The sequence below is a fragment of the Apium graveolens genome, chromosome 2, assembly GCF_009905375.1.
Source record: "Apium graveolens cultivar Ventura chromosome 2, ASM990537v1, whole genome shotgun sequence".
Classification (NCBI taxonomy): Eukaryota; Viridiplantae; Streptophyta; class Magnoliopsida; order Apiales; family Apiaceae; genus Apium; species Apium graveolens.
In genome coordinates, this window is record NC_133648.1 from 77,036,584 (window position 1) to 77,057,768 (window position 21,185).

At 36.3% G+C, this 21,185-nt stretch overlaps 1 protein-coding gene and 1 non-coding gene across 4 annotated transcripts; both read right to left on the reverse strand.

Moving 5' to 3' along the window:
* Window positions 1-1,745: 1,745 nt before the first annotated feature.
* Window positions 1,746-7,137, reverse strand: LOC141707549 (mediator of RNA polymerase II transcription subunit 19a-like). 3 transcript variants are annotated; one of them, XM_074510764.1, is made up of 7 exons: window positions 6,848-7,137; window positions 5,218-5,284; window positions 3,957-4,165; window positions 3,198-3,395; window positions 2,764-2,823; window positions 2,439-2,571; window positions 1,746-1,983 (listed from the first exon to the last, which is right to left on the reverse strand). In XM_074510764.1, the coding sequence occupies exons 2-6, from the start codon at window positions 5,246-5,248 to the stop codon at window positions 2,521-2,523; spliced, it is 549 nt and encodes a 182-aa protein (XP_074366865.1). In that variant the 5' UTR covers window positions 5,249-5,284; window positions 6,848-7,137; the 3' UTR covers window positions 1,746-1,983; window positions 2,439-2,520. The 3 variants fall into 3 exon arrangements, with proteins under 3 accessions (XP_074366865.1, XP_074366863.1, XP_074366864.1); XM_074510762.1 differs by having other exon boundaries at window positions 3,876-4,165; window positions 6,848-7,133; XM_074510763.1 differs by lacking the exon at window positions 6,848-7,137 and having other exon boundaries at window positions 3,876-4,165; window positions 5,218-6,832.
* A 6,903-nt stretch (window positions 7,138-14,040) lies between these two features.
* Window positions 14,041-14,147, reverse strand: LOC141709387 (small nucleolar RNA R71). The gene has a single exon (XR_012569966.1). It is a non-coding gene; the product is annotated as a small nucleolar RNA R71 (small nucleolar RNA).
* Window positions 14,148-21,185: the final 7,038 nt, after the last annotated feature.

The following is a 21,185-nucleotide window of genomic DNA, read 5'->3' on the forward strand; positions in this document are numbered from 1 at the left end:
AGCAGATATGGATCATTAAAAAAATAATCTGATCCGAAAAAAATTTGATCAATTAACGATCTGATCCGGAAAGTAACGGATAATTTAGGCCGATCTGATCCGTTAACAATCCGATAATTTATTATATGTATAATTATATTTAAATATATAACAAATTATATATAAATTATATGGTGCCTATATTATATTTTTTACGTCAACAATTTAAAACATATTCATCTGTGTAGGTGCAATCTGATCAATTTTCTGTAAATGTATTATTTCTTCTGTCCCCGTTGTCACTGTTCATTTATAGTGCCTTAACCCGGAATTGCCTACTCACACATTTTTTTGCAATCTGATGTATATAGTGCTTACTGCTGATTATAGAGGATTCTTGTGCTCTCATCTGTATGTTCCAAAGTAAAGAACATTCCAGAGCTTTTATATTTGCACTTCTTTTTTCAAAAAATTATATTGGACATATAGTGGGTAATTCGGTTTCAATTTTTTTTTAAAAATAAAAAATAAATGGATCGGAGCTCCGGTATCACGGATCTGGATATGGATTGAGATATAAAAAATTTGATTAAAATCCGATCCGAATCTGAATCAGAATTCGGTAAAATTTAATGGATAGGGTATAGATCGAAGCCGATACGATTCAGAACCTTGACATCCCTAATTAGTATTGCGGGGGTTTGATGGGGGTGACAACCTCTCGAAAAGACACTGCTTGGGCACTTCGAGCGACTGGGCAGGCCGCGCAAGTTCAGAAAATTAGGGTTGGAAACCTCTCCCCGGAGCAACCAACCTTCAGCGATAGTGCTTATGATGATGATGAATTAGACTCTCGTTTGGTTCAGAAACTTGTATGAGTTTAGAATTAGGAATCGGGTTAGTTTGGAATGAGGATAAGGAAATATTCCTGATATTATGTATTTGGTTCAGTGATCTGATTTATTTCAAATGTAATTGATATTTCAATTTTGATTATAATATTATGTGCAAGTATACATTTTACATTGAAACTAAATTCTTACATAATTTACAAATAAAAATTTACTAAAAAATTATATGATTAGTGTAATATAATTTAACCAATTAAATAATAATTTGATATTTTTTAATAAATTAAATCTTACAAATTGGCATTAGATAAATATTATTATAATTTTATTTAAAATTAAAAAATATATCAAATTTAAAATATGTGTACATAAATTGTATTTAATCGTAAAATAAAGATGAATAATAATAGTAAATCTGATACCTCATACCCCTTCTCCATACCCACCTCTCCCCCGAGATATCAAATCTAATTCCACCACCACTGCCAAATAGGGGTTTGAACCGAATAAAACCCGTACTTGATACCCAAATTTTCTGAACCAAACGACCAGTAATTCTTATCTAATTTGATTTATACGTATATCAATTTTTTTCACTTTGATAAATACGGAATTACAACATGTGAGTCTGACGAGATTTTCATCAACACTTCCCAGCTGTGAATTTATACAATATCTTAAAAATTAGGTATTAAAAAAAGGCCAACACCCAACATGTTGCTGAGTTTCCTACTTTAAGTTAAGTTTTAGTGTGACCATTCTACTGATTACTATATAGAACTAATTTCTAGTTCCGTCAAAAAAAAACTAATTTCTAGGGGAAAAACATTGAGATTAAATTACACAGTTCGTTGTGCCTGAACTTCGAATCTTTCTACCACCTGAAAGCTATGAAACTTGTGGACTCTATCTATATATAGAAACTTAGGAACAGTTTTTAAATTACAAAGGACCGAATAATATAGTATATAAGAGTTTACATTAAAAGCACTATGAAAACTACAAGGGTAATTGTCTGAATGCCGCAGTGATAGAACTGGTGCCCTTGTTATGATACAAAAAGTTCATGTCAACAAATTGTTCCTTGTATCAACCTTAACTTCTACCGGTGAATTCACCTCCTTGACAATCCTTGGTTAGTTCAGAAGTAGTCCTGCATATATGGAAGAAGGCGAGTATTATGTTTAACAGTACAAATCATGATGATGTGGCCAGACGCTGTTGAATGACAATAGATTTGTGCTAAAACTCTGTACTGCAGAATTTGAAATGGCACCCTCAATAGCGGGGGAGAGAAAAAATCAGTGCCTCTTCTACTTTAATTACTTAAGCATGTCATAAGAATCAGTTTTACAAGTACATACAAATGTACAAACTAGAGAACAAACATACTAAACAGATTATATGATTCCCCCCCCCCAAAAAAAACACACACACACACAAGACAGAATGTAGAAATCCTAGGCGGCATCTTCTCCGGGTTAATAAAACATAGTCAAAATCAATATAAATTTAGGGTACTGTGATCATCAATGATCCTAAAATAGCAATAGGCATTTCATATAGCAACATAATATATAAAAGAACATCAGGACAAATCCTACACACCTCATGTAATATGTTAAATAAGGGCTCCAAAAACTGAACAGCAACATTTTGAGGACAATAACTAAAGTTTTCATACAACTTCTCAGCTTGGAACCCTTACTGCACCCATCTCATCAATCTTTGAGCTCTTATGCTGCAACATGTCACAAAACGTTACAAAACTATATAGTAGATCACTTGAAATAGAAATAAGACATACAGTAACAGTTTGATATTTTTTCATGACACTGATACAAGCAGCTATTGAAGCTAAGTAGTCTGGTTTTAAACATCACTTTACAATAGGCAACAAAGTAAAACAATCGGTAAGCAAATTCAATTTTACCTTGTTTTTCTTGTGCTTTTGTACATCATTAATATCTTCATCCCCGTCATGCTTCCTTTTCTGTGATAGAAGTATTAGCTTGAGTCATTTTTTAAAGCAATAGGATGAAAAGCTGGCGTGAGACTATTTTACGACCCAGGTATTACAACAAAGAGTAAATCTTCTATTGAAGCTCAATGGAATATAATAATAATTAATAGCTAAGACTCTTATCAAAACTATTTCTATAAACATCCAGAGTAGTTTCTCCACATTGAGCCAATTATTCGAACTCATCCAATTTGAGCAGCCAGAGAATTGCTTATGTTTATTTTGGTAGTAGGTCATTAATAGTTTTATCACAGTAACATATAATTTACAAGCTAAATGCACCATAACGAATTTTACATGTAATTTATCAATCAAAACAGCTGCAGTAAAAAGTTTATTATAACCTTCTCATGACGGTGACTGCTTTTATCCTTTTTCTTCTCCTTGTCCTTGTCTTTACTTCGATCTTTATGGCGATGTTTGTGCTTCTTATGCTCTTTATCCTTCTCCCGATCCTTATCCTTGTGCTTTTTATGTTTTTTCTCTTTCTCTTTGGACTCACTTCTGGATTTTCCCGCTATGGTAAGAGTTCCCTTTTCAGACTGTCAAATCATAATATACAAATGATTGAGTACCTCAAGAAGAAGGGGAGCCAGCCCTTTTTAGCAAAATTTGAAGCTACAATGCCTAAATGAGTTGGTCCATTTTGGCACCCACATATACATTTATTTAACTGATAAAAATTTATATGCATTTTTCTTATGTTTGGATGTGTGACACATGAAATGCATTAACATGTTTTACATGTTAAAACGCATTTCAAAATGTGTTTTTAGTCGTACAAATATATACATACACACACGCATATGCACTATGCAGGTGCTATTAAAAGACCAACTTTTCTGGATGTAGCATTTTGGGAACTTCCCCTATTTTTGTGCTATTTTGGTCATTTTCCCACACAATGGGCATTTACAATCAACTCATAATGATTTAAAAGGCAAGTCAATAGCGGTAACATGATACGGAAATAACTAAAAAGATTAAATAATTTTAAAAAACCCTGGAAGTAGATTTCTTACAGCAGGCAGATCAACTGAACCAGTTTCCCTTAATTCAAAGGATTCTCTAAGGACGTCTATGTCAAAAGTCTGGATGCGTACATTTGACTCGCTTGGGTAGGATGTAGTTTGAATAAGTTGATCCAATTGCATTCCCTCTCCTTTTCTGATTTCTGTGTCGCCCATCACATTGTGAAGATAGTGTGTGTCTGAAACTGACAAAGGAAGAGACCTCTTGCAGAAGAACTCATGATGAGGCAGTAATTTGTATTGATTTATAAGATCCACAGCCCCTGTACGTTCTCTTAGCCCTGGATCCCGTAAAGGTAAGTTGACCACCATTAAAAATTGAGATAAAAAGTTGCCAACTTACATCAGAGAAAGTGGCCTTTACATTCTTAAAATATGCTTTATGCTTTCACAATCATATTACTTTGTAATGCTTGAGTTTAATAATACTAATAATTCGGGCTTGCACGTGGGACAGCCGAGAAAATTAGAAAAGACATAACAAGAAATTTTTTTTGCAAGCAGTTGATCTTAAAGATTGACTGTAATCTGTCGAGGCTCTAAAATCCAAGTTTCAACTTTCAACACACCAAACTATTTCTTTTACTAATTTCTCTGTCCATGAGTTACTTACAATTAGCCTCGCATAGCATTGCTTGATGTTTAGATTCTCTCTACACACCTTGTTCTTTTGTCAAATTTACTTGTAGGCAAGTAGCTCTCCTAATTAACACATGTTTCTCTTTCATTGTACTCCGAATTATCATTTACTGGTGATAAATCCTAGCAAATTCAAAATTTTGGAAGCTCATATCAACAATCTCCCATCAGCTTTGTAATGTCCCTTCACACTTATCACAAGGTCAATTATTTGTCTTTGCAGCAATTTTTATAGAATGGGACACCTTATTTTATTAGAGCTAATTTATTTATCTTTATTTTCGTGTTACAAACTATGGAAAAAAAGGGTTCTCATCACAAAAAGAAATTTTATAGATTTATTGTGGCTCACGGAAACTGGAACATATTTATAGATCCATATAAAAGTCATGCATAATAAATCATGTTAAGGAAATTTATAGGTCCACATAAGAGTCAAGCACTAAGTAATATAAAACTTAATCAGCTTGAGTAAACAAAAATACTCCCAGATGAGTGTACTTGCTTCATTACACCCTAAATATCTAGACAAACATAAGTATAGTAAAAATTCTAGATTTTTTACCATCATAACTTGAGGAAAAGCATCGAACAATTATATGCAGAAACTGTTAGAAAGTTAGCTGCACACCCATATGTCTGTAATACACAAACAGTAACAGAGTACTTCCAACTGCTAATTAAAAAGCCTTACCTCTTCCAAAGTTCTTCCTCTCGTGATCCATCAGTCAGTGAATCATACAAGGATAGACCATTATCGTCTGATTATGATCATTGAGAACACCAGAAAATTTAATACCCGTCTACCAAAATGCACCAATAATACTTCCAAAGTTGCACAAGACAGCATTTGTTAAACATAAATACTAGAAAATCTCTGCTTTGTATCTTTTCACAGATTTAATTTATAAAATGCAACTCCAAGGACATGCTTGCACGATTACAAGAAAACACATTATATGATACATTTATTAATCCATCTGCAACGTAATTTTATATTTTTGGATAAGAAGATACAAATGAAATGATGGATAAATACATTAATAAATTTCAAATTTGGAGATGAGTGAGTAATAGATTCAACTTGAGAAATTGGTTTTAATATTGATATTTATTACTTTACTTACTTTTTACATATGCATGTCAAAACGTGCCTGTTAGATTTGAGTGATATACAAGATCACCTGATCCTCGCATATTCTGTACTGCATAGGCACTTGGGGGTGTTAATTCTTACGGACCTCTGGAATTTTAAATTATTTTCTCTAGTATTGGTTGCAATATGTTTTATTTTCCCTGGCTGATAACTCATTGAGACAGCAATTGTTCTACGTTAGTTTACACCAGTCTAATTAATTATTTGTTCTCGTCCCTCTTTTTTCTTGTTTTTTATCCTTTTATAGTAAAAAAACAGAAAAACATATTAAACTGAGCCCATGTAAGTGTATGTAAAGGGTTCAGTTCATTCAGTTGAGTGTATGAGCAAAATGTGAATATTAGATCACTCATTAATAGAAATCTCAAATTTATTTGAAACAGGGCTTTGATACAAAAGTGTGACAGCTTAGTTGTTTCTGACATAATAATCAATAGATAGGAACAGAATACAATAAAATTTTAGGCAGTGGGGGATAGACTTAAAAATTTAGACTAGACAAAAGCAGCATTCAATATTGGACTTGCGGTAAGGATAATATACCATAATCCACGTCATTTTATAACCTTAATGAAAAAGCCGCTGTATTAAGCATATGTCAATATCTACAAGACTACAACTTTTGACAAAGTAACTAATCTAGAAACTCCACTTACTACAATCAGTAACTACACAAAAATCTCCTACAAATGATCAAGGAAAAAACTTGAAAGTCATAACACCGAGAAAATTTGAACTTGCTGTTCCGAGAGAACTTGTGCAACCAAACACCAACAATTATAATGTTAACTGCAATCTCTCTGTACCAAAAAATTCTCCTTTTTATTTTCAAAATACACAATGTTCATCTTCTTTGTGTCCCCTTACTTTCCGAGTTTAAAAAAATCTTAAATAGTTTCAGATACCAGCCATCCTAAATCTACCATCTCAAATTGCCTTGTCAATAAAACTATAAACCAATTCACATTACGAATCGTTTAATTACATCATAAATCATATTTCTGTAGTTAAATTTAGCAAATAATCTATAAATTTAAAAAAAACTATAATCTTGCTAACACACACACAACACTTATAACTTGAGAATATAACAATGAACATATATATATAACGGATATGCAAGTATGGTTAGATAGAAATTGAAGTGATTAGAACACGAATGACTTACCAGATCGGAGAGAATTTGATTTAATTGTGGTCGAATTTAATGAATTTGAATGAGAATTAGCGATTAGAGTGAAAATTAGGGTTTAGAAAATAGCAGGACGATACGTTGTCGTTTTTTGGTTTTGTGTATGAAATAAACCCTAATATTGGTCGGAGCCTCGGAGGGAGGGTCGAAGGTTTCAAAGTGAACACTCGCAAGAGAAACTGGCTTCGCTCTCTTATTATGTTTCACTTGTATACATACACAAGATGACAAGACAGATGAAAGAATTTCTGTGTCAAGCTCGGTAAACAAATTTTGATTGTCCTCGACTAATATTACTTTTAAGTAGCTTCAATCCCAGCACCAATTCTGCTAATATTTAAATAATTTTAGACTTTTGTTTATATAATTATATAATAATTTTAATATATTTATATAAAATTATAAACATATAATATATTTAAACTATTTTTCAAACTTTTTAATTCATTATATTTATTTATTATTCATAGTTCCCAAATGATCAAGAATAGATAAGAAATATAAAAAAGAAAAAAGAAAGACGGAAAATTATTTTACAATGCTGCGAAGCGTGTCTCAGTAAATTAGTTTATAATAAAAATAAAAAAAATTAGGAAAAAACTGGGTTCGTGGTTTAGTATTACTAGCTTAGAGTCCGTACGGATCACACAGAATTTTTTTAATATTATATAGTTTTTTTAAATTTATTTTGAATTCAAAATTTTAAATTATTCATTTAAAATTTAAAATGATATGATTTCATCATAATTATATTAATGCACATATATGCTAATTATTTTTAGAATATTACAATGAGTTTATTATTTTATTGAGAGTTAAAATATAATGTTTCGGCTTAGCAATAAAAACTACAATGTTTCCATTCTATTGGCACCTTAAAAAGATATTTATTTTAGAAGGGTTATTATTTAATAAATTAAATATAAGAGCTTTTGAGAAATATAATATTATTGATCGAACGATATAGTTTTATTAATAATTTTATGTGTGTTTTAAAATAATAATAATTATGTTTTAATATTAAATTTATATCTATAAGTTACAAATTATGGTAAGTCATTAATTTGATTTATCCGGATCAGTGTTTTATATTTTATTATTTTAGCCCGAGACCAATTACACCGACCAAATTCAAATAATTTTGTTAGTCTCATTTCAATGTGTTTAAGCTTGGATCAAAAATATAATTTTTTTTTAGTTCGAATAATTAGTATATATGATTTTCTTTATTTAGTTGAATTACATTTTGATTTTAATTTTGTATTAGTTTGGATCAATTGTATAAGATATTTTTTTCCAAGATAAATAATTTATATTATTTTATTTATGATAGTTTAATAAAAAAAAATATCCTGACGAGTACTATTTATTTTTTTATATATCAAAAAAATTCAATTAATTATATTTAGTCTGCTTAAATTTATTTTAGTTATAAATATCAACCAAATTATCACTACACCATAGAATGGCTATGGCAACTACATTTCTAAAAATTTGAGAAATGATGTTGCAATTGGTAGACCATTGTATATATACTTCAAGGACTTTTAAAATTATTGCAATTGAAGTGCAAAAAAAGAAAAAGGTTAACAATTAGCTATCTATTGTAACAAGAATTGTTAGGCGTTGCAGTACATTAAAAAATTAGCCAAATAAGTGGCGGGCTTCTGAAATATTGATGGGCGGGATTTCACTAAAAGAGTTGTCGGGCTTCCCAAAATAAAATAAAAAAAGAAAAACAAAAGAGGCTCAACCCGACATTATATTTTCAGACAAAGTAAACACAACTGAAAGAAGAACAAAGCTCATAAACACAGCTCGAAGAGAGGAGAATCTGAGGAGAAACACAGCTCGTAGAAGTTTGAAGCTCCAAAAAGGTAAAACACAGATCCTTGCTTCAAATCTTTTTCCCTAAATCGATTATAAGTTTGATTACAAAATATCATGTGATTGTTATTCTTTCAAATCTTAATCGATTATGTTTTCTATGTTCAATCTTGTTTCTTATCCTCAAAATACATTTTAATCGATTGTGCATGTTCTGTTTTTTTGTTTTAGTTATTTTGTTTAATCGATTGTGTATAATTTTAATTTGGGATTTTGTTTTGTGATTATTGTATGAGTACCGACTATGTTGTCATCGATTATAACTTTGTTTGTTTATTTTTTGATTTAGTTTATAACTATGAGATCTTTCAATATGAATTTTGATTAGGAATGTTTAGGCTTGTATTGATAAAATCTCATTTTATAAATGAGATTTTATAATTATGATTATATAATTTATGATGTATGTCATTTGTTTCTTTCTTTGTGTAGAAAATAGGTTTGTGAACAATCAATATGACTTGGGTTTCACTTCCAAAGTACAGTGAGGCCTATAGTAATGGGGTGACAGATTTTGTACAAAATGCTTTTGATAATTTTGCCACAGGATCTGAACTAAGATGCCATTGCAAAGATTGTAATAATCGTTTCTGGTTTTCTGAAGAAGACGTGTATGACCATCTCGTTAGTAACGGTCTGTGTCTATCGTTTGTTAATTGGGTATACAAAGTGTCAACCCCTAAGTTTAAAAAAGTTGATCAGGAGATGGATTGTGATAGTGGTATGGGCCTAGTGAAGATTTTGATAAAATGATTTGTGATGAAAGTAGAGTTAGGAATGGAATGAATGACACAGCAAAAAGGTTTTATAAGCTTGTTGAGGAAGGGAAACAACCTTTGTATCCGGGGTGTGAACAATTTACTTTTTTAGGATTTGTAGTGAAACTTTACTTATTAAAGTGCACTCATGGTTTTACCGAGGGTGCCTTTAGCGGTATTCTAAAGTTGATAAATGAGGCATTTCCTGATGTAAATCTGCCTTCTTCTTTTAATGTGGCCAAAAATATGATTAGAGAATTAGGTCTTGATTATCAGAAAATACACGCTTGTCCCAATGATTGCATGTTGTATTGGGGGGAAAATATAAACTTAACAAAGTGCAAATTTTGTGGGGTTTCAAGATGGAAACTCCCAAAAAACAGGACTGATGCACCTATTTCTCCCGACTTAGAAGAAAAAAAGTCGAAAGTTCCTGCAAAAGTCTTACGATATTTTCCGTTGAAACCAAGGCTCCAACGCTTATTCATGTGTAAAGACTACTCTAAACTCATGACATGGCATGCACTAGAAAGAACAAAAGATGGAAATCTACGACATCCGGCCGATGCAGAGGGTTGGAAGTCGATGGATGCTAACCATCCAAATTTTGCAGCGGACCCTCGAAATATCAGGTTAGGTTTAACGGCAGATGGGATTAATCCTTATCAATCGATGAATATAAGTCACAGCACTTGGCCAATTATTCTAGTGAATTATAATCTTCCTCCTTGGTTGATTATGAAACCTGAAAACTTAATTCTTTCGACACTAGTCCCTGGACCCGTGTACCCTGGTAATGATATTGTTAGGTCACACACACTGTAGAAGGGGGTTGAATACAGTGTATAACACAATCAAATCGAATTCAAATAACACAAGTAACAGAAAATAGACTTTATTCAATGCAATAAACTCTGTTACAATATGGAACTCTCCTCTCTCAGTGATGAACAAATATCACGAGAGCTGCTAGGGTTACAATAAATAATATTCTCGATAATGATAACACTTATAGTGTAAACCCTATGTCTGTGTTTATATATTACACAGTTACAAGATAATCGCTAATTGATATGGAATATAATTCTGCTTCCTAAAATATATCAATCAGTTATCTTTTCTTCCAAGTATTCCATTCTTCATAGAATTCCTTCTTCATGCATATCTCTTCTTACGTTTGTCTTGATCTTCTTTCCTTTCAATCAGCTGTCTTCCTTATCTGAAAGTTTCCTTTAAGTCCTGATATTATCTCCTGATAAATATCTCCTGAATCTTAAGTACTGATAACTTAAGTTACGACTTCAGTATAAGTGCTGATTTCAGTTAAGTACTGATTTGTCCTGTTTAAGTAAGATCTGAAAACTAAACATAAATCATATTAGACATAACATTATCAAATATATCTAACAATCTCCTCCAACTTGTAAATTAGCATAATATACAAGTTTAACAGATATTTGATGCTGTCAAAAACATTAAGTACAAATGCATGAGAATTTGACTAGATAACTACAACTTACAGTCCTTAAAGCTTTACCAACTTTAACTTCTGATAACAACTTCAGTCTGTATACATATCAGAATTTGAGTTGTTGTAGATCTTGACTTGGCTTCACTTTCTGATCTCTTTGATGTCAAGAGTTGTTCTGAGATAGTTCTTTAACAAACATCTCTCAGCATATCTAAGTTCATCAATCATCCTCCTTTTAGCATCTTTGAGTTCTGTAGTATCTTCACCAGTTTGGAAGATAGCATATCTGAGATCATTAATTTTTGCTTTTCTCAACTCCTGATCTAGTCTTATGACATAGGCTTTGTCAGACTCTAGATTGAATTCAAGTCCCTTAATACCAAGATATGTTCTGATATGTGCAGTATTAGGCTTCATATCAATAATATCACCCTTGTGATCTCTGTACTTGGGACAGTATGTGCTGTCAGACTTTACAGAATAAAGCCTTTTATATCTCTGAATTTGAGTCTTCAAATAGTTTGCAGCACTTTCTGTTATTCTGTCATTCACTTGAAATAAGAATAAAACATGTTCTAGTTCTTCAAAATACTTCAGTGGTATAGCATTTTCCCTTATATGGTAAACCCTATCATCTGTCATGAAATATAACAATATGTGTTCTTTCAAGAAGGTATGATAGACCATCTGTACAGATTCTAGTTGATTCAATCTTTCAGGAGTTGCTCCAACACCTGGTTCACTTAAGGAAGTTGGATCATTGGTTGTGTTCTGCACTCTTCTTTCATCAGCACTACCCAATCCAGATTTATCTCTTGCTTCCTTTCCAGTAACCATTCTTGCTTCAAAACCACTTGCTGCAGTCTTCAAAGGTTGAGTCTGTTTGGCTTTAGTGAATCCTGGTAGGAGTAACCTTGAGGATTTAACATGAGCAATGTTGATAAGTGGCATTTTATACCACTTAGAACGTCTTAAAATAGCTTAAATTGGTGTCTTGAAGTCAAGTATTTTGTGTATTTGATGCGTTTTTCTAGTGTTTGTGCATTTCAGGGTATTAGTTGCATTTCGGAGGAGTAATCATCAAGAATAAGCCTTGGCATGTGTTAAGCATTGCGAGAGGAAAGAAAGGGGCAGATTGTAGCGAAGAAACGGAGCAAACTCATGAATTTTCCAGTAGGGTCCTGAGCGCCCGCTTAGCTATGCTGAGCGGCCGCGCAGAAGGCTGAGCGCCCGCTCAGCTATGCTGAGCGGCCGCGCAGGGTCGGAAAAAAAGATACATTATTTTAGGACTTCTACTTCTGTTTGGCTTCCAACTTCTATGTAATCTGAGTTTTATGGGACTATTATATAAGTAGATTTGGAGACGTTTTCACGGGGTTGGATCGTTGTATTAAGCAAGGAGAGAAGGAGATAAGGAAGAAGACCGTTTTAGCACACCGCAACGAAGAGGAAGCATATTTGCTTGTGATTCTTTATTTCGTTGTAACGTTGGATGCTAGTTTTCTTGCTTTTGAACCTAATTACTCTTGTGACGTACTCTGGTTTAATATAATTAGTTTAGTTATTATTTTTTTGTGTTTGCTTTTCATGTTTTCATATGAACCAATGATGACGATAAATGTTATCATGGGCTAATCGTGATCATGGGGTCGTAACGGATTTACTATAAAATTCTTTAGTTAATTGTTTAATACCTTAGTGTGTGATGATTGCATGATATCTAGTATTGGTTGTGCGTATTCGTCTTATGTGCGTCGCGAACATATAAGATAGGGTGTTAATCTCTTGTGAAGCGACGACGGATCTTGAGATTTAGAACTTGCCATGCTAGCATAGGTTCATGTATGATGTGCATGATTAGTGGGTAACTTTAACCGTTTTATTCGCCCTGTATAATCAAAAGGAATAACTTGCGCTTAAATCATTATGTTGTCAATTTCTGTAGACATATAGGGACTCAACATAGTTGATGCCTATTCAACTTCTATCTTAATTATGGATGTTTGGTAGAATGGTATTAGTACAATGAAAGTTGGCTTTTATCAGTTTCGTATTATTCGATTAATATCATCACTGTTGCATGCTAAGGGTAATAACAATAACTATTGAAGGAAGTAGTAATGAAGTTGTGATCTCATGAGTGTTTTAATATTGTTAATTTGAAGTGTTAGTTAAGTGATTAATTAAGTAGTTAATAGTAGTTAATATTTAGTCAACAATTCTAAGTGTTAGTGTATTAACATTGAGAAGTAATCATACATTGGTGAGTGAGTTTAATTGAACAATAATTAGTCTGAGTCTTTGTGGGAACGAACTAGAAAGTATTCTATATTATTTGTGAACGCGTATACTTGCGTGCATTATTAGCGCGTGTTTTCGCCCTAACAAGTTTTTGGCCCCACTGCCGGGGACTCGGCGTATTTGTTTAGTTTATGTACTTACCATCATTGGTTGTTAGGACTCAGTGATTAAGAGGTATTAGTTATTTATTGTTTCTGGTTGTGTTTCAGGTACTTTAGTGAGCGTTTATGCAAACTTGTTCTCGTACTCGCAAGAGGACTTTAGATACAGCTGAGGAGACAGGCGAAATTCTTGATATTCCGGAGAAGATAGATTTTGAAGATTCGGATTCGGGAAGTTAGCAGAAAGAACCAGTAATCATGGGTGATCGTATTGTTCAGGCCGATCCAGCTCTTATGGACTTTTCTTGGGCTAAAATTGATGACATTCAGTCAAGCATACTTCATCCGGCTATTCAAGCTAACACCTTTGAAATCAAACCGGGCACTATTCAGATGGTGCAGAATTCTGTTTCTTTTGGAGGTGCTGCGACTGAAGACCCCAACATGCATATAAGGAATTTTGTCGAGATCTGCAGTACTTTCAAGTATAATGGCGTGACTGATGAGGCTATCAAGCTGAGTCTTTTCCCATTCTCACTGAGGGACAAAGCTAAGGACTGGTTATATTCCGAACCAGCTGGGTCCATCACTACTTGGCAAGATCTTGCGTAAAAGTTTCTGGTGAAGTTTTATCTGATGGAAAAGACTGCTGCTATGAGGAGTGCTCTTACTCAGTTTACGCAGCAACCTACAGAATCTATGTGCGAAGCTTGGGAACGCTACAAGGAAATGTTGAGAAAGTGTCCACATCATGGAATGCCCGATTGGATGGTGATCACTGGTTTCTATAATGGTTTGGGGGCCCAATCTCGGCCCATGCTTGATGCAGCAGCTGGAGGCGCCTTATGGGCCAAAAGCTATACTGAGGCTTATAATCTTATCGAGACTATGGCTGCAAATGAGTATCAAAACCCAACTCAGAGGATGATGCTCGGGAAGGTAGTAGGTATTCTGGAAGTCGATACAGCCACTGCTATTGCAGCGCAGCTCCAAGCGCTGTCTATGAAGGTCGATTCTCTAGCTGCATATGGAGTTAATCAAATAGCTATGATCTGTGAGCTTTGTGCAGGTTCTCATGCTACGGATCAGTGTTCTCTCGTCAACGAATCTGTTCAGTATGTGAATAATTATCAGCGACAACAGCAGCCTGTACCAGCTATTTATCATCCTAACAACAGAAATCATCCAAATTTCAGCTGGGGTAATAATCAGAATGCTATTCAGCCACCATATCAGCAAGGTGTGAGTAAACAGTTCAATCCACCTGGATTCCAGCAACCGCAGCAATATGCTCAAAGGCAATCATATCCTCAACAGGGAAGTGCAGCTGCACCTACTAGTGCTGATTTTGAGGAACTTAAGCTGTTATGCAAGAGTCAGGCGGTTTCTATCAAGACCTTGAAAAATCAAATCGGTCAAATAGCCAATGCAGTGCTCAATCGTCAACCTGGAACACTTCCCAGTGACACGGAAGTGCCAGGTAGGAAGGAAGCTAAAGAGCAAGTCAAGGCTATTACCTTAAGGTCTGGGAAAGTTGCTGATGCTGAAAAGGCAAAAGAAGGAGAAGCTGAAGTTAGCGATGAAGAAGCTAAGCAAAAGGAGAAAGCGGCGGAACCAAGGAAGACTACTATTGAACACACTCTGCCTGAGGGTAATACAGGGGAGAAACAACTCTATCCTCCACCACCTTTCCCTAAGAGATTGCGACAACAAAAGCTGGATAAGCAGTTCAGTAAGTTTCTGGAGGTGTTCAAGAAACTTCACATCAATATACCTTTCGCTGAGGCTCTGGAGCAAATGCCTAGTTATGCGAAGTTTATGAAGAGTATTCTTTCAAGGAAGGTGAAACTGGATGACCTTGAGACCGTTGCTCTAACGGAAGAATGCAGCATTGTTTTGCAGCAAAAGTTACCTCCAAAGCTTAAAGATCCAGGTAGCTTCACCATTCCTTGCACCATTGGTAAGTTGTCTTTTGACAAGTGCCTTTGTGATTTGGGAGCAAGCATCAATCTAATGCCGTTGTCGATCTTTAAAAAGTTAGATTTTCCTGATCCAAAACCCACCTACATGTCTCTACAATTGGCTGATCATTCTATTACTTACCCAAGGGGCATAGTGGAGGATGTGCTAGTCAAGGTGGATAAGCTCTTCTTTCCTGCAGACTTTGTTATTCTGGATTTCGAGGAAGATAAGAAGATTTCCATAATCTTGGGAAGACCTTTCTTGGCTACTGACCGTACCTTGATAGATGTGCAGAAAGGTGAACTTACTATGCGGGTGCAGGATCAGGATGTGACCTTCAATGTATTCAAAGCAATGAAATTCCCTACAGAAGATGAGGAGTGCTTAAAAGTGGATGTGATTGATTCCGCGGTGACTTCAGAACTCAATCATATGCTAATGTCTGATGCATTAGAAAAGGCCTTAGTGGGGGATTTTGACAGTGATGATGAAGATGGCAACGAGCAATTACAATATCTGAATGCTTCTCCCTAGAGGCGAAAGTTGGACATGCCGTTTGAATCTCTTGGTACTTCTGACCTCAAGAATGCCGAAGGAAAGCTCAAACCATCAATTGAGGAAGCACCTATCTTGGAGCTCAAGCCATTACCTGAACACTTGAGGTATGCTTTTTTAGGTGATGCATCTACTTTACCTGTTATTATTGCATCTGACCTTTCAGGTAGTGAGGAAGACAAGCTCTTAAGGATTTTGAGAGAATTCAAATCAGCTATTGGATGGACCATAACAGACATCAAAGGGATCAGCCCTTCATATTGTATGCATAAAATTCTGCTAGAGGAGGGTAGTAAGCCAACTGTTGAGCAACAGCGCAGACTGAATCCTATCATGAAGGAGGTGGTGAAGAAAGAAATTCTGAAATGGCTGGATGCAGGCATCATTTATCCTATTTCGGACAGTTCTTGGGTGAGCCCCGTACAATGTGTGCCTAAGAAAGGAGGTATCACTGTGGTAGCAAATGAGAAGAATGAGTTCATCCCCACTCGAACAGTTACATGATGGAGAGTATGCATGGACTATCGAAAGTTGAACAAGGCCACGAGGAAGGATCACTTCCCTCTTCCATTTATTGATCAGATGTTTGACAGGTTGGCTGGTCATGAGTATTTTTGTCTTCTGGATGGCTACTCAGGGTATAATCAGATTTGTATTACACCGGAGGATCAGGAAAAGACTACCTTCACCTATCCATTTGGCACATTTGCTTTTCGCAGAGTTTCGTTTGGTTTAGGTGGCGCACCAGCCACTTTTCAGAGATGTATGATGGCTATATTCTCTAACATAATTGGAAATAATGTCGAGGTGTTCATGGACGACTTCTCCGTCTTTGGACATTCGTATGATGAATGTTTGAATAATCTTCGTGCCGTGCTCAAAAGGTATGTGGAAACTAATTTGGTGCTCAATTGGGAGAAATGTCATTTTATGGTACGTGAAGGCATTATTCTTGGGCATAAGGTCTCTAGCAAGGGTCTTGAGGTGGATAAAGCCAAGGTGGGAGTCATTGAAAATCTGCCACCACCTATTTCTGTGAAAGGAATCCGTAGTTTTCTTGGTCATACGGGTTTTTATCGGCGGTTCATCAAGGACTTTTCAAAGATATCTAAGCCGTTGTGTAACTTGCTTGAGAAAGATGTACCTTTCAAATTTGATGATGAATGTTTGACGGCATTCGAGACTCTCAAGAAGAGTTTAATCACTGCACCAGTTATTACAGCACCGGATTGGACAGAGCCGTTTGAGATTATGTGTGATGCGAGTGATTATGCGGTAGGTGCAGTTCTTGGGCAGCGCAAAAATAATCTCTTTCATGTGGTCTACTATGCTAGTAAGACCTTAAATGGGGCCCAAATGAACTACACCACTACCGAGAAGGAGCTCTTGGTTATAGTCTTTGGTTTCGAGAAATTTCGATCTTATCTGCTTGGGATAAAAGTGACAGTATTCACTGATCATGCGGCAATTCGCTATTTGGTTTCCAAGAAGGATTCGAAGCCGAGACTCATTCGTTGGGTGCTCTTACTTCAGGAATTTGAGTTAGAGATCAAGAATTGAAAAGGTACTGAGAATCAAGTAGCTGACCATCTCTCTAGATTGGAGAATCCCGAGTCTACTTCACAGGATAAGACATTGATCAACGAATCTTTTCCGGATGAGCAGTTGTTCGCAGTTCAGGAGGAAGAGCCATGGTTTGCAGATATTGTAAACTATCTTGTCAGCAATATAATGCCTCCTAATTTGACCCCAGCTCAAAAGAAGAAGTTTCTGCATGAGGTGAAGTGGTATATGTGGGATGAACCATATTTGTTTAGACAGGGAGCTGACCAGATCATCAGGAGATGTATCCCGTTCTGTGAGACGGAGGGGATATTACGAGACTGCCACTCCACAGTTTATGGTGGACAATATGGTGGTGAGAAGACGGTAGCTCGTATTCTGCAAGCAGGTTTTTTCTGGCCTACTTTGTTTAAGGACGCTCATCAGTTTGTTTTAAGGTGTGATCGTTGCCAAAGAGTGGGAAATTTGACGAGAAAGGATGAGATGCCGTTAAATGTGATGCTTGAAGTCGAGGTCTTTGATGTTTGGGGAATCGATTTCATGGGGCCTTTTGTCTTGTCCTGCAATAATCAGTACATCTTGCTGGCAGTCGATTATGTCTCAAAATGGGTAGAAGTCAAAGCTCTACCGATAAATGATGCAAAGGCAGTGTTGAATTTTCTTCATAAGCAGATTTTCACAAGGTTTGGAACGCCTCGGGTAATCATAAGTGATGAAGGGTCGCATTTCTGCAACCGTAAGTTCACTTCTATGATGCAGCATTATAATGTGAATCATCGAGTTGCTACTGCCTATCATCCGCAAATAAATGGTCAAGCGGAAGTGTCTAATAGAGAGATCAAGCGCATTCTATAGAAGGTTGTTTGTCCGTCAAGGAAGGATTGGTCTTTAAAGCTCGATGAAGCTGTTTGGGCTTACAGAACAGCATACAAAACTCCACTTGGTATGTCCCCATTTCAACTGGTGTATGGTAAGGGATGTCATTTACCTGCGGAGCTTGAGCATAAGGCTTATTGGGCGTTGAAAAAGTTGAACCTGGATTTAGATGCAGCTGGTAAGAAGAGAATGCTTTAGCTTAATGAACTTGATGAATTTCGACTTCAAGCGTACGAGAATAAAAAAATGTACTAGGAAAAGGTGAAGATGTGGCACGATAGGAAGCTACATCCTAAGTTATTCGTGCCTGGGCAACAAGTTCTCTTATTTAACTCTCGTCTCTGACTTTTTCCTAGGAAGTTGAAATCAAGGTGGTATGGACCTTCTATTGTCAAAACTGTGTTTCCACATGGAGCGGTGGAGATTTTTTAGAACGATCCGGACCAAGCATTCAAGGTTAATGGTCAGCATTTGAAGCACTACTATGGGGATACGGCAAACCGAGAAGTGGTTAGTGCCGTTTTATTGTCAACTTGAGGAAGGTACGCAACATCAAGCTAATGACGAAAAAGAAGCGCTGCGTGGGAGGCAACCCATGATTTGTTGTTACAGGAACCCTTAGAAGTTAATAACCTATCCAAAACCACAAAAAAAATTAGAAAAACCGGGCTCGAAAAAAAAATTTCCAGAGACCCCCTGAGCGCCCGCTCAGCTGTGCTGAGCGACCGCTCAGGGGTCGGCTGCCAGAAATTTTTTTAAGTTCATAAAAAAAAATCAAAAAATCAAAAATAAAATAAATTACAGCCCCATTACCCATGATTTCTTTTCCCCATTACCCCATGATTTTATCCCTCAAACCCACTCCTAATCTTATTTTAACCTAATCCATACCCTATATATACATACACCTATCCCATACATCTCCCACACACTTTCTACACTCAAACTCTCTCCCAAACACCAAAACACTATTCTCAAGCACTTGTATTCAGATTCAATGGCACCCAAGAGAGCAAGGACTATTGATAGCAGCAGCACAGTCCCTACTGCTGATTCGTCGAGGGGTACTGCTGCGAGGCCTCGATTGAATGACAGAGCTGCGAATGAGGAGGACACTAGGCTTTTGGGGAAGCCGATTCTGAAGGAGATGGGGTTTTTACCATCGGGGAGGGATGGTGAGTTGCTACCTATGATTGCAGAGAAGGGGTGGATAGCTTTCTGTGAGTCGCCTGAAGTAGTGCCGATGAGTGTGGTTCGCGAGTTCTATGCGAACGCGAAGGCCGAGAAGAATAAGTTTTCTGTGGTCCGAGGGCTGACGGTTGATTATCACCCAGCGGCGATTCGCCGTGTGATTGGGCAGCGAGAGAGGAAGCCCGAGGAGGAGAACTGGAATGAGAAGACTGCTGAGGATTTCGACTTGGATTTGATTTGTGCTACTCTCTGTAGGACGGGCACAGTTTGGACCTTCAGGACAGGAACTAATGAGTATCGTCACTTCCCGGCGATCGTTATGAACAGGTATGCCCGTGCATGGAATGCGTTTATTTGTGCTAATATTCTGCCTTCTTCGCATGCACATGAGGTCACAGTTGAGAGAGCACAGTTGTTGTGAGGAATTTTGAATGAGGAGTACTATGTGGACCTTGGTGAGTTCATCTACCAAGGGATTCTAAAGTTTTTGAGGGGAGCTAAGCACATGAACATCCCTTAAGCATCCACGGTCATGAAGCTTTGCCGAGCAGTGGGAGTGAACTGGCCGTCGCATGAGCAGTTGCAGTGGCTGACCGCTCCGATTGATTCTGGGACTCTGAATGGGATGCAGGAGTGGACCGGTGGTGAGTCCGAGGAGCATGGGCTGGGTTATCGTCTTCCAGGAGGGCGTCCAGCACGAGGTGCTACTATGGCTAGGCCTAGCCGTGATGAGGCTGGTTCTTCGAGAACTCAGGAGGGTGCTGGGATGGCAGATACCCAGTATAGGAGGCTGTCACGGCGGATGGATGCCATGTACGAGACGCAGAGCAGGTTTGCTCAGGAGCTCACCCTTGCGTTAGGGACTGCTTTTCGGGGCCTTGGAGCTGACATCCAGTGGCCAGTTTTTGGTGAGGACTCTGTATACCCGCCGCCTGATACTCCACCCACTGAGGGTGATGATGATGATGACTCCGAGTAGGTATACCCTGTGTTCCTTTCTACTACCTTCACTGGGAACAGTGAAGATTTTAAGTTTGGGGGTGGTAGTTAAGGAATATTTTGTGTGTGTGTCATATAGTTGCATATTCATGATAGTTTAGTTCATATAGTTGCATAATTTTTACCATATAATTTTTTTTATTTATTTAGCTGCATATTCATGATAGTTTAGTTCATATTGTTGCATAATTTTTGCCATATAGTTTTATTTATTTATTTATATCTTTATTTGTTTATCATATCGTATAGCTCATGCATATGCCATGATCCCTTTTGCGATGATTTATCGACTAATTTGTGATGTTGATACGAGTGTAGTGATGGCATTAAAGTGATGATTGAGTCGTGTAAGTTGATATGCATGCTAGAAGCACTTGTATTTTCACTAAGTCTTAGAGAATGCTTAAGGACTAGATTGTTGTTATGATCTGATTGTTTTCGAGGTTAATCTAGTTATTATGCTTAGAATTTGATAATAGGTTCTTAGTGATAAAGGCATGAAAAAGAAAAAAATGGAGTAAAAATGGAAATTGTTGCTAGTTGTGGCTAGCGTCAATTGGCTAGTAGCCGACTCGCATGTTATGCGAGTAGTCTAGGGTTGAGCAAGATGGAGCGAAACACACTTGCTCATATTTAAAAAAAAAGAGAAA

Coding starts and splice junctions, on each gene's coding strand:
- LOC141707549 (XM_074510762.1), bottom strand. CDS start 5,248: ATGGATCACGAGAGGAAGAACTTTGGAAGAG. Junction 4,166..5,217: donor GAGGAAGAACTTTGGAAGAG/GTAAGGCTTTTT, acceptor TACGGGATCCAG/GGCTAAGAGAACGTACAGGG. Junction 2,572..2,763: donor AAAAGCACAAGAAAAACAAG/GTAAAATTGAAT, acceptor GACATGTTGCAG/CATAAGAGCTCAAAGATTGA.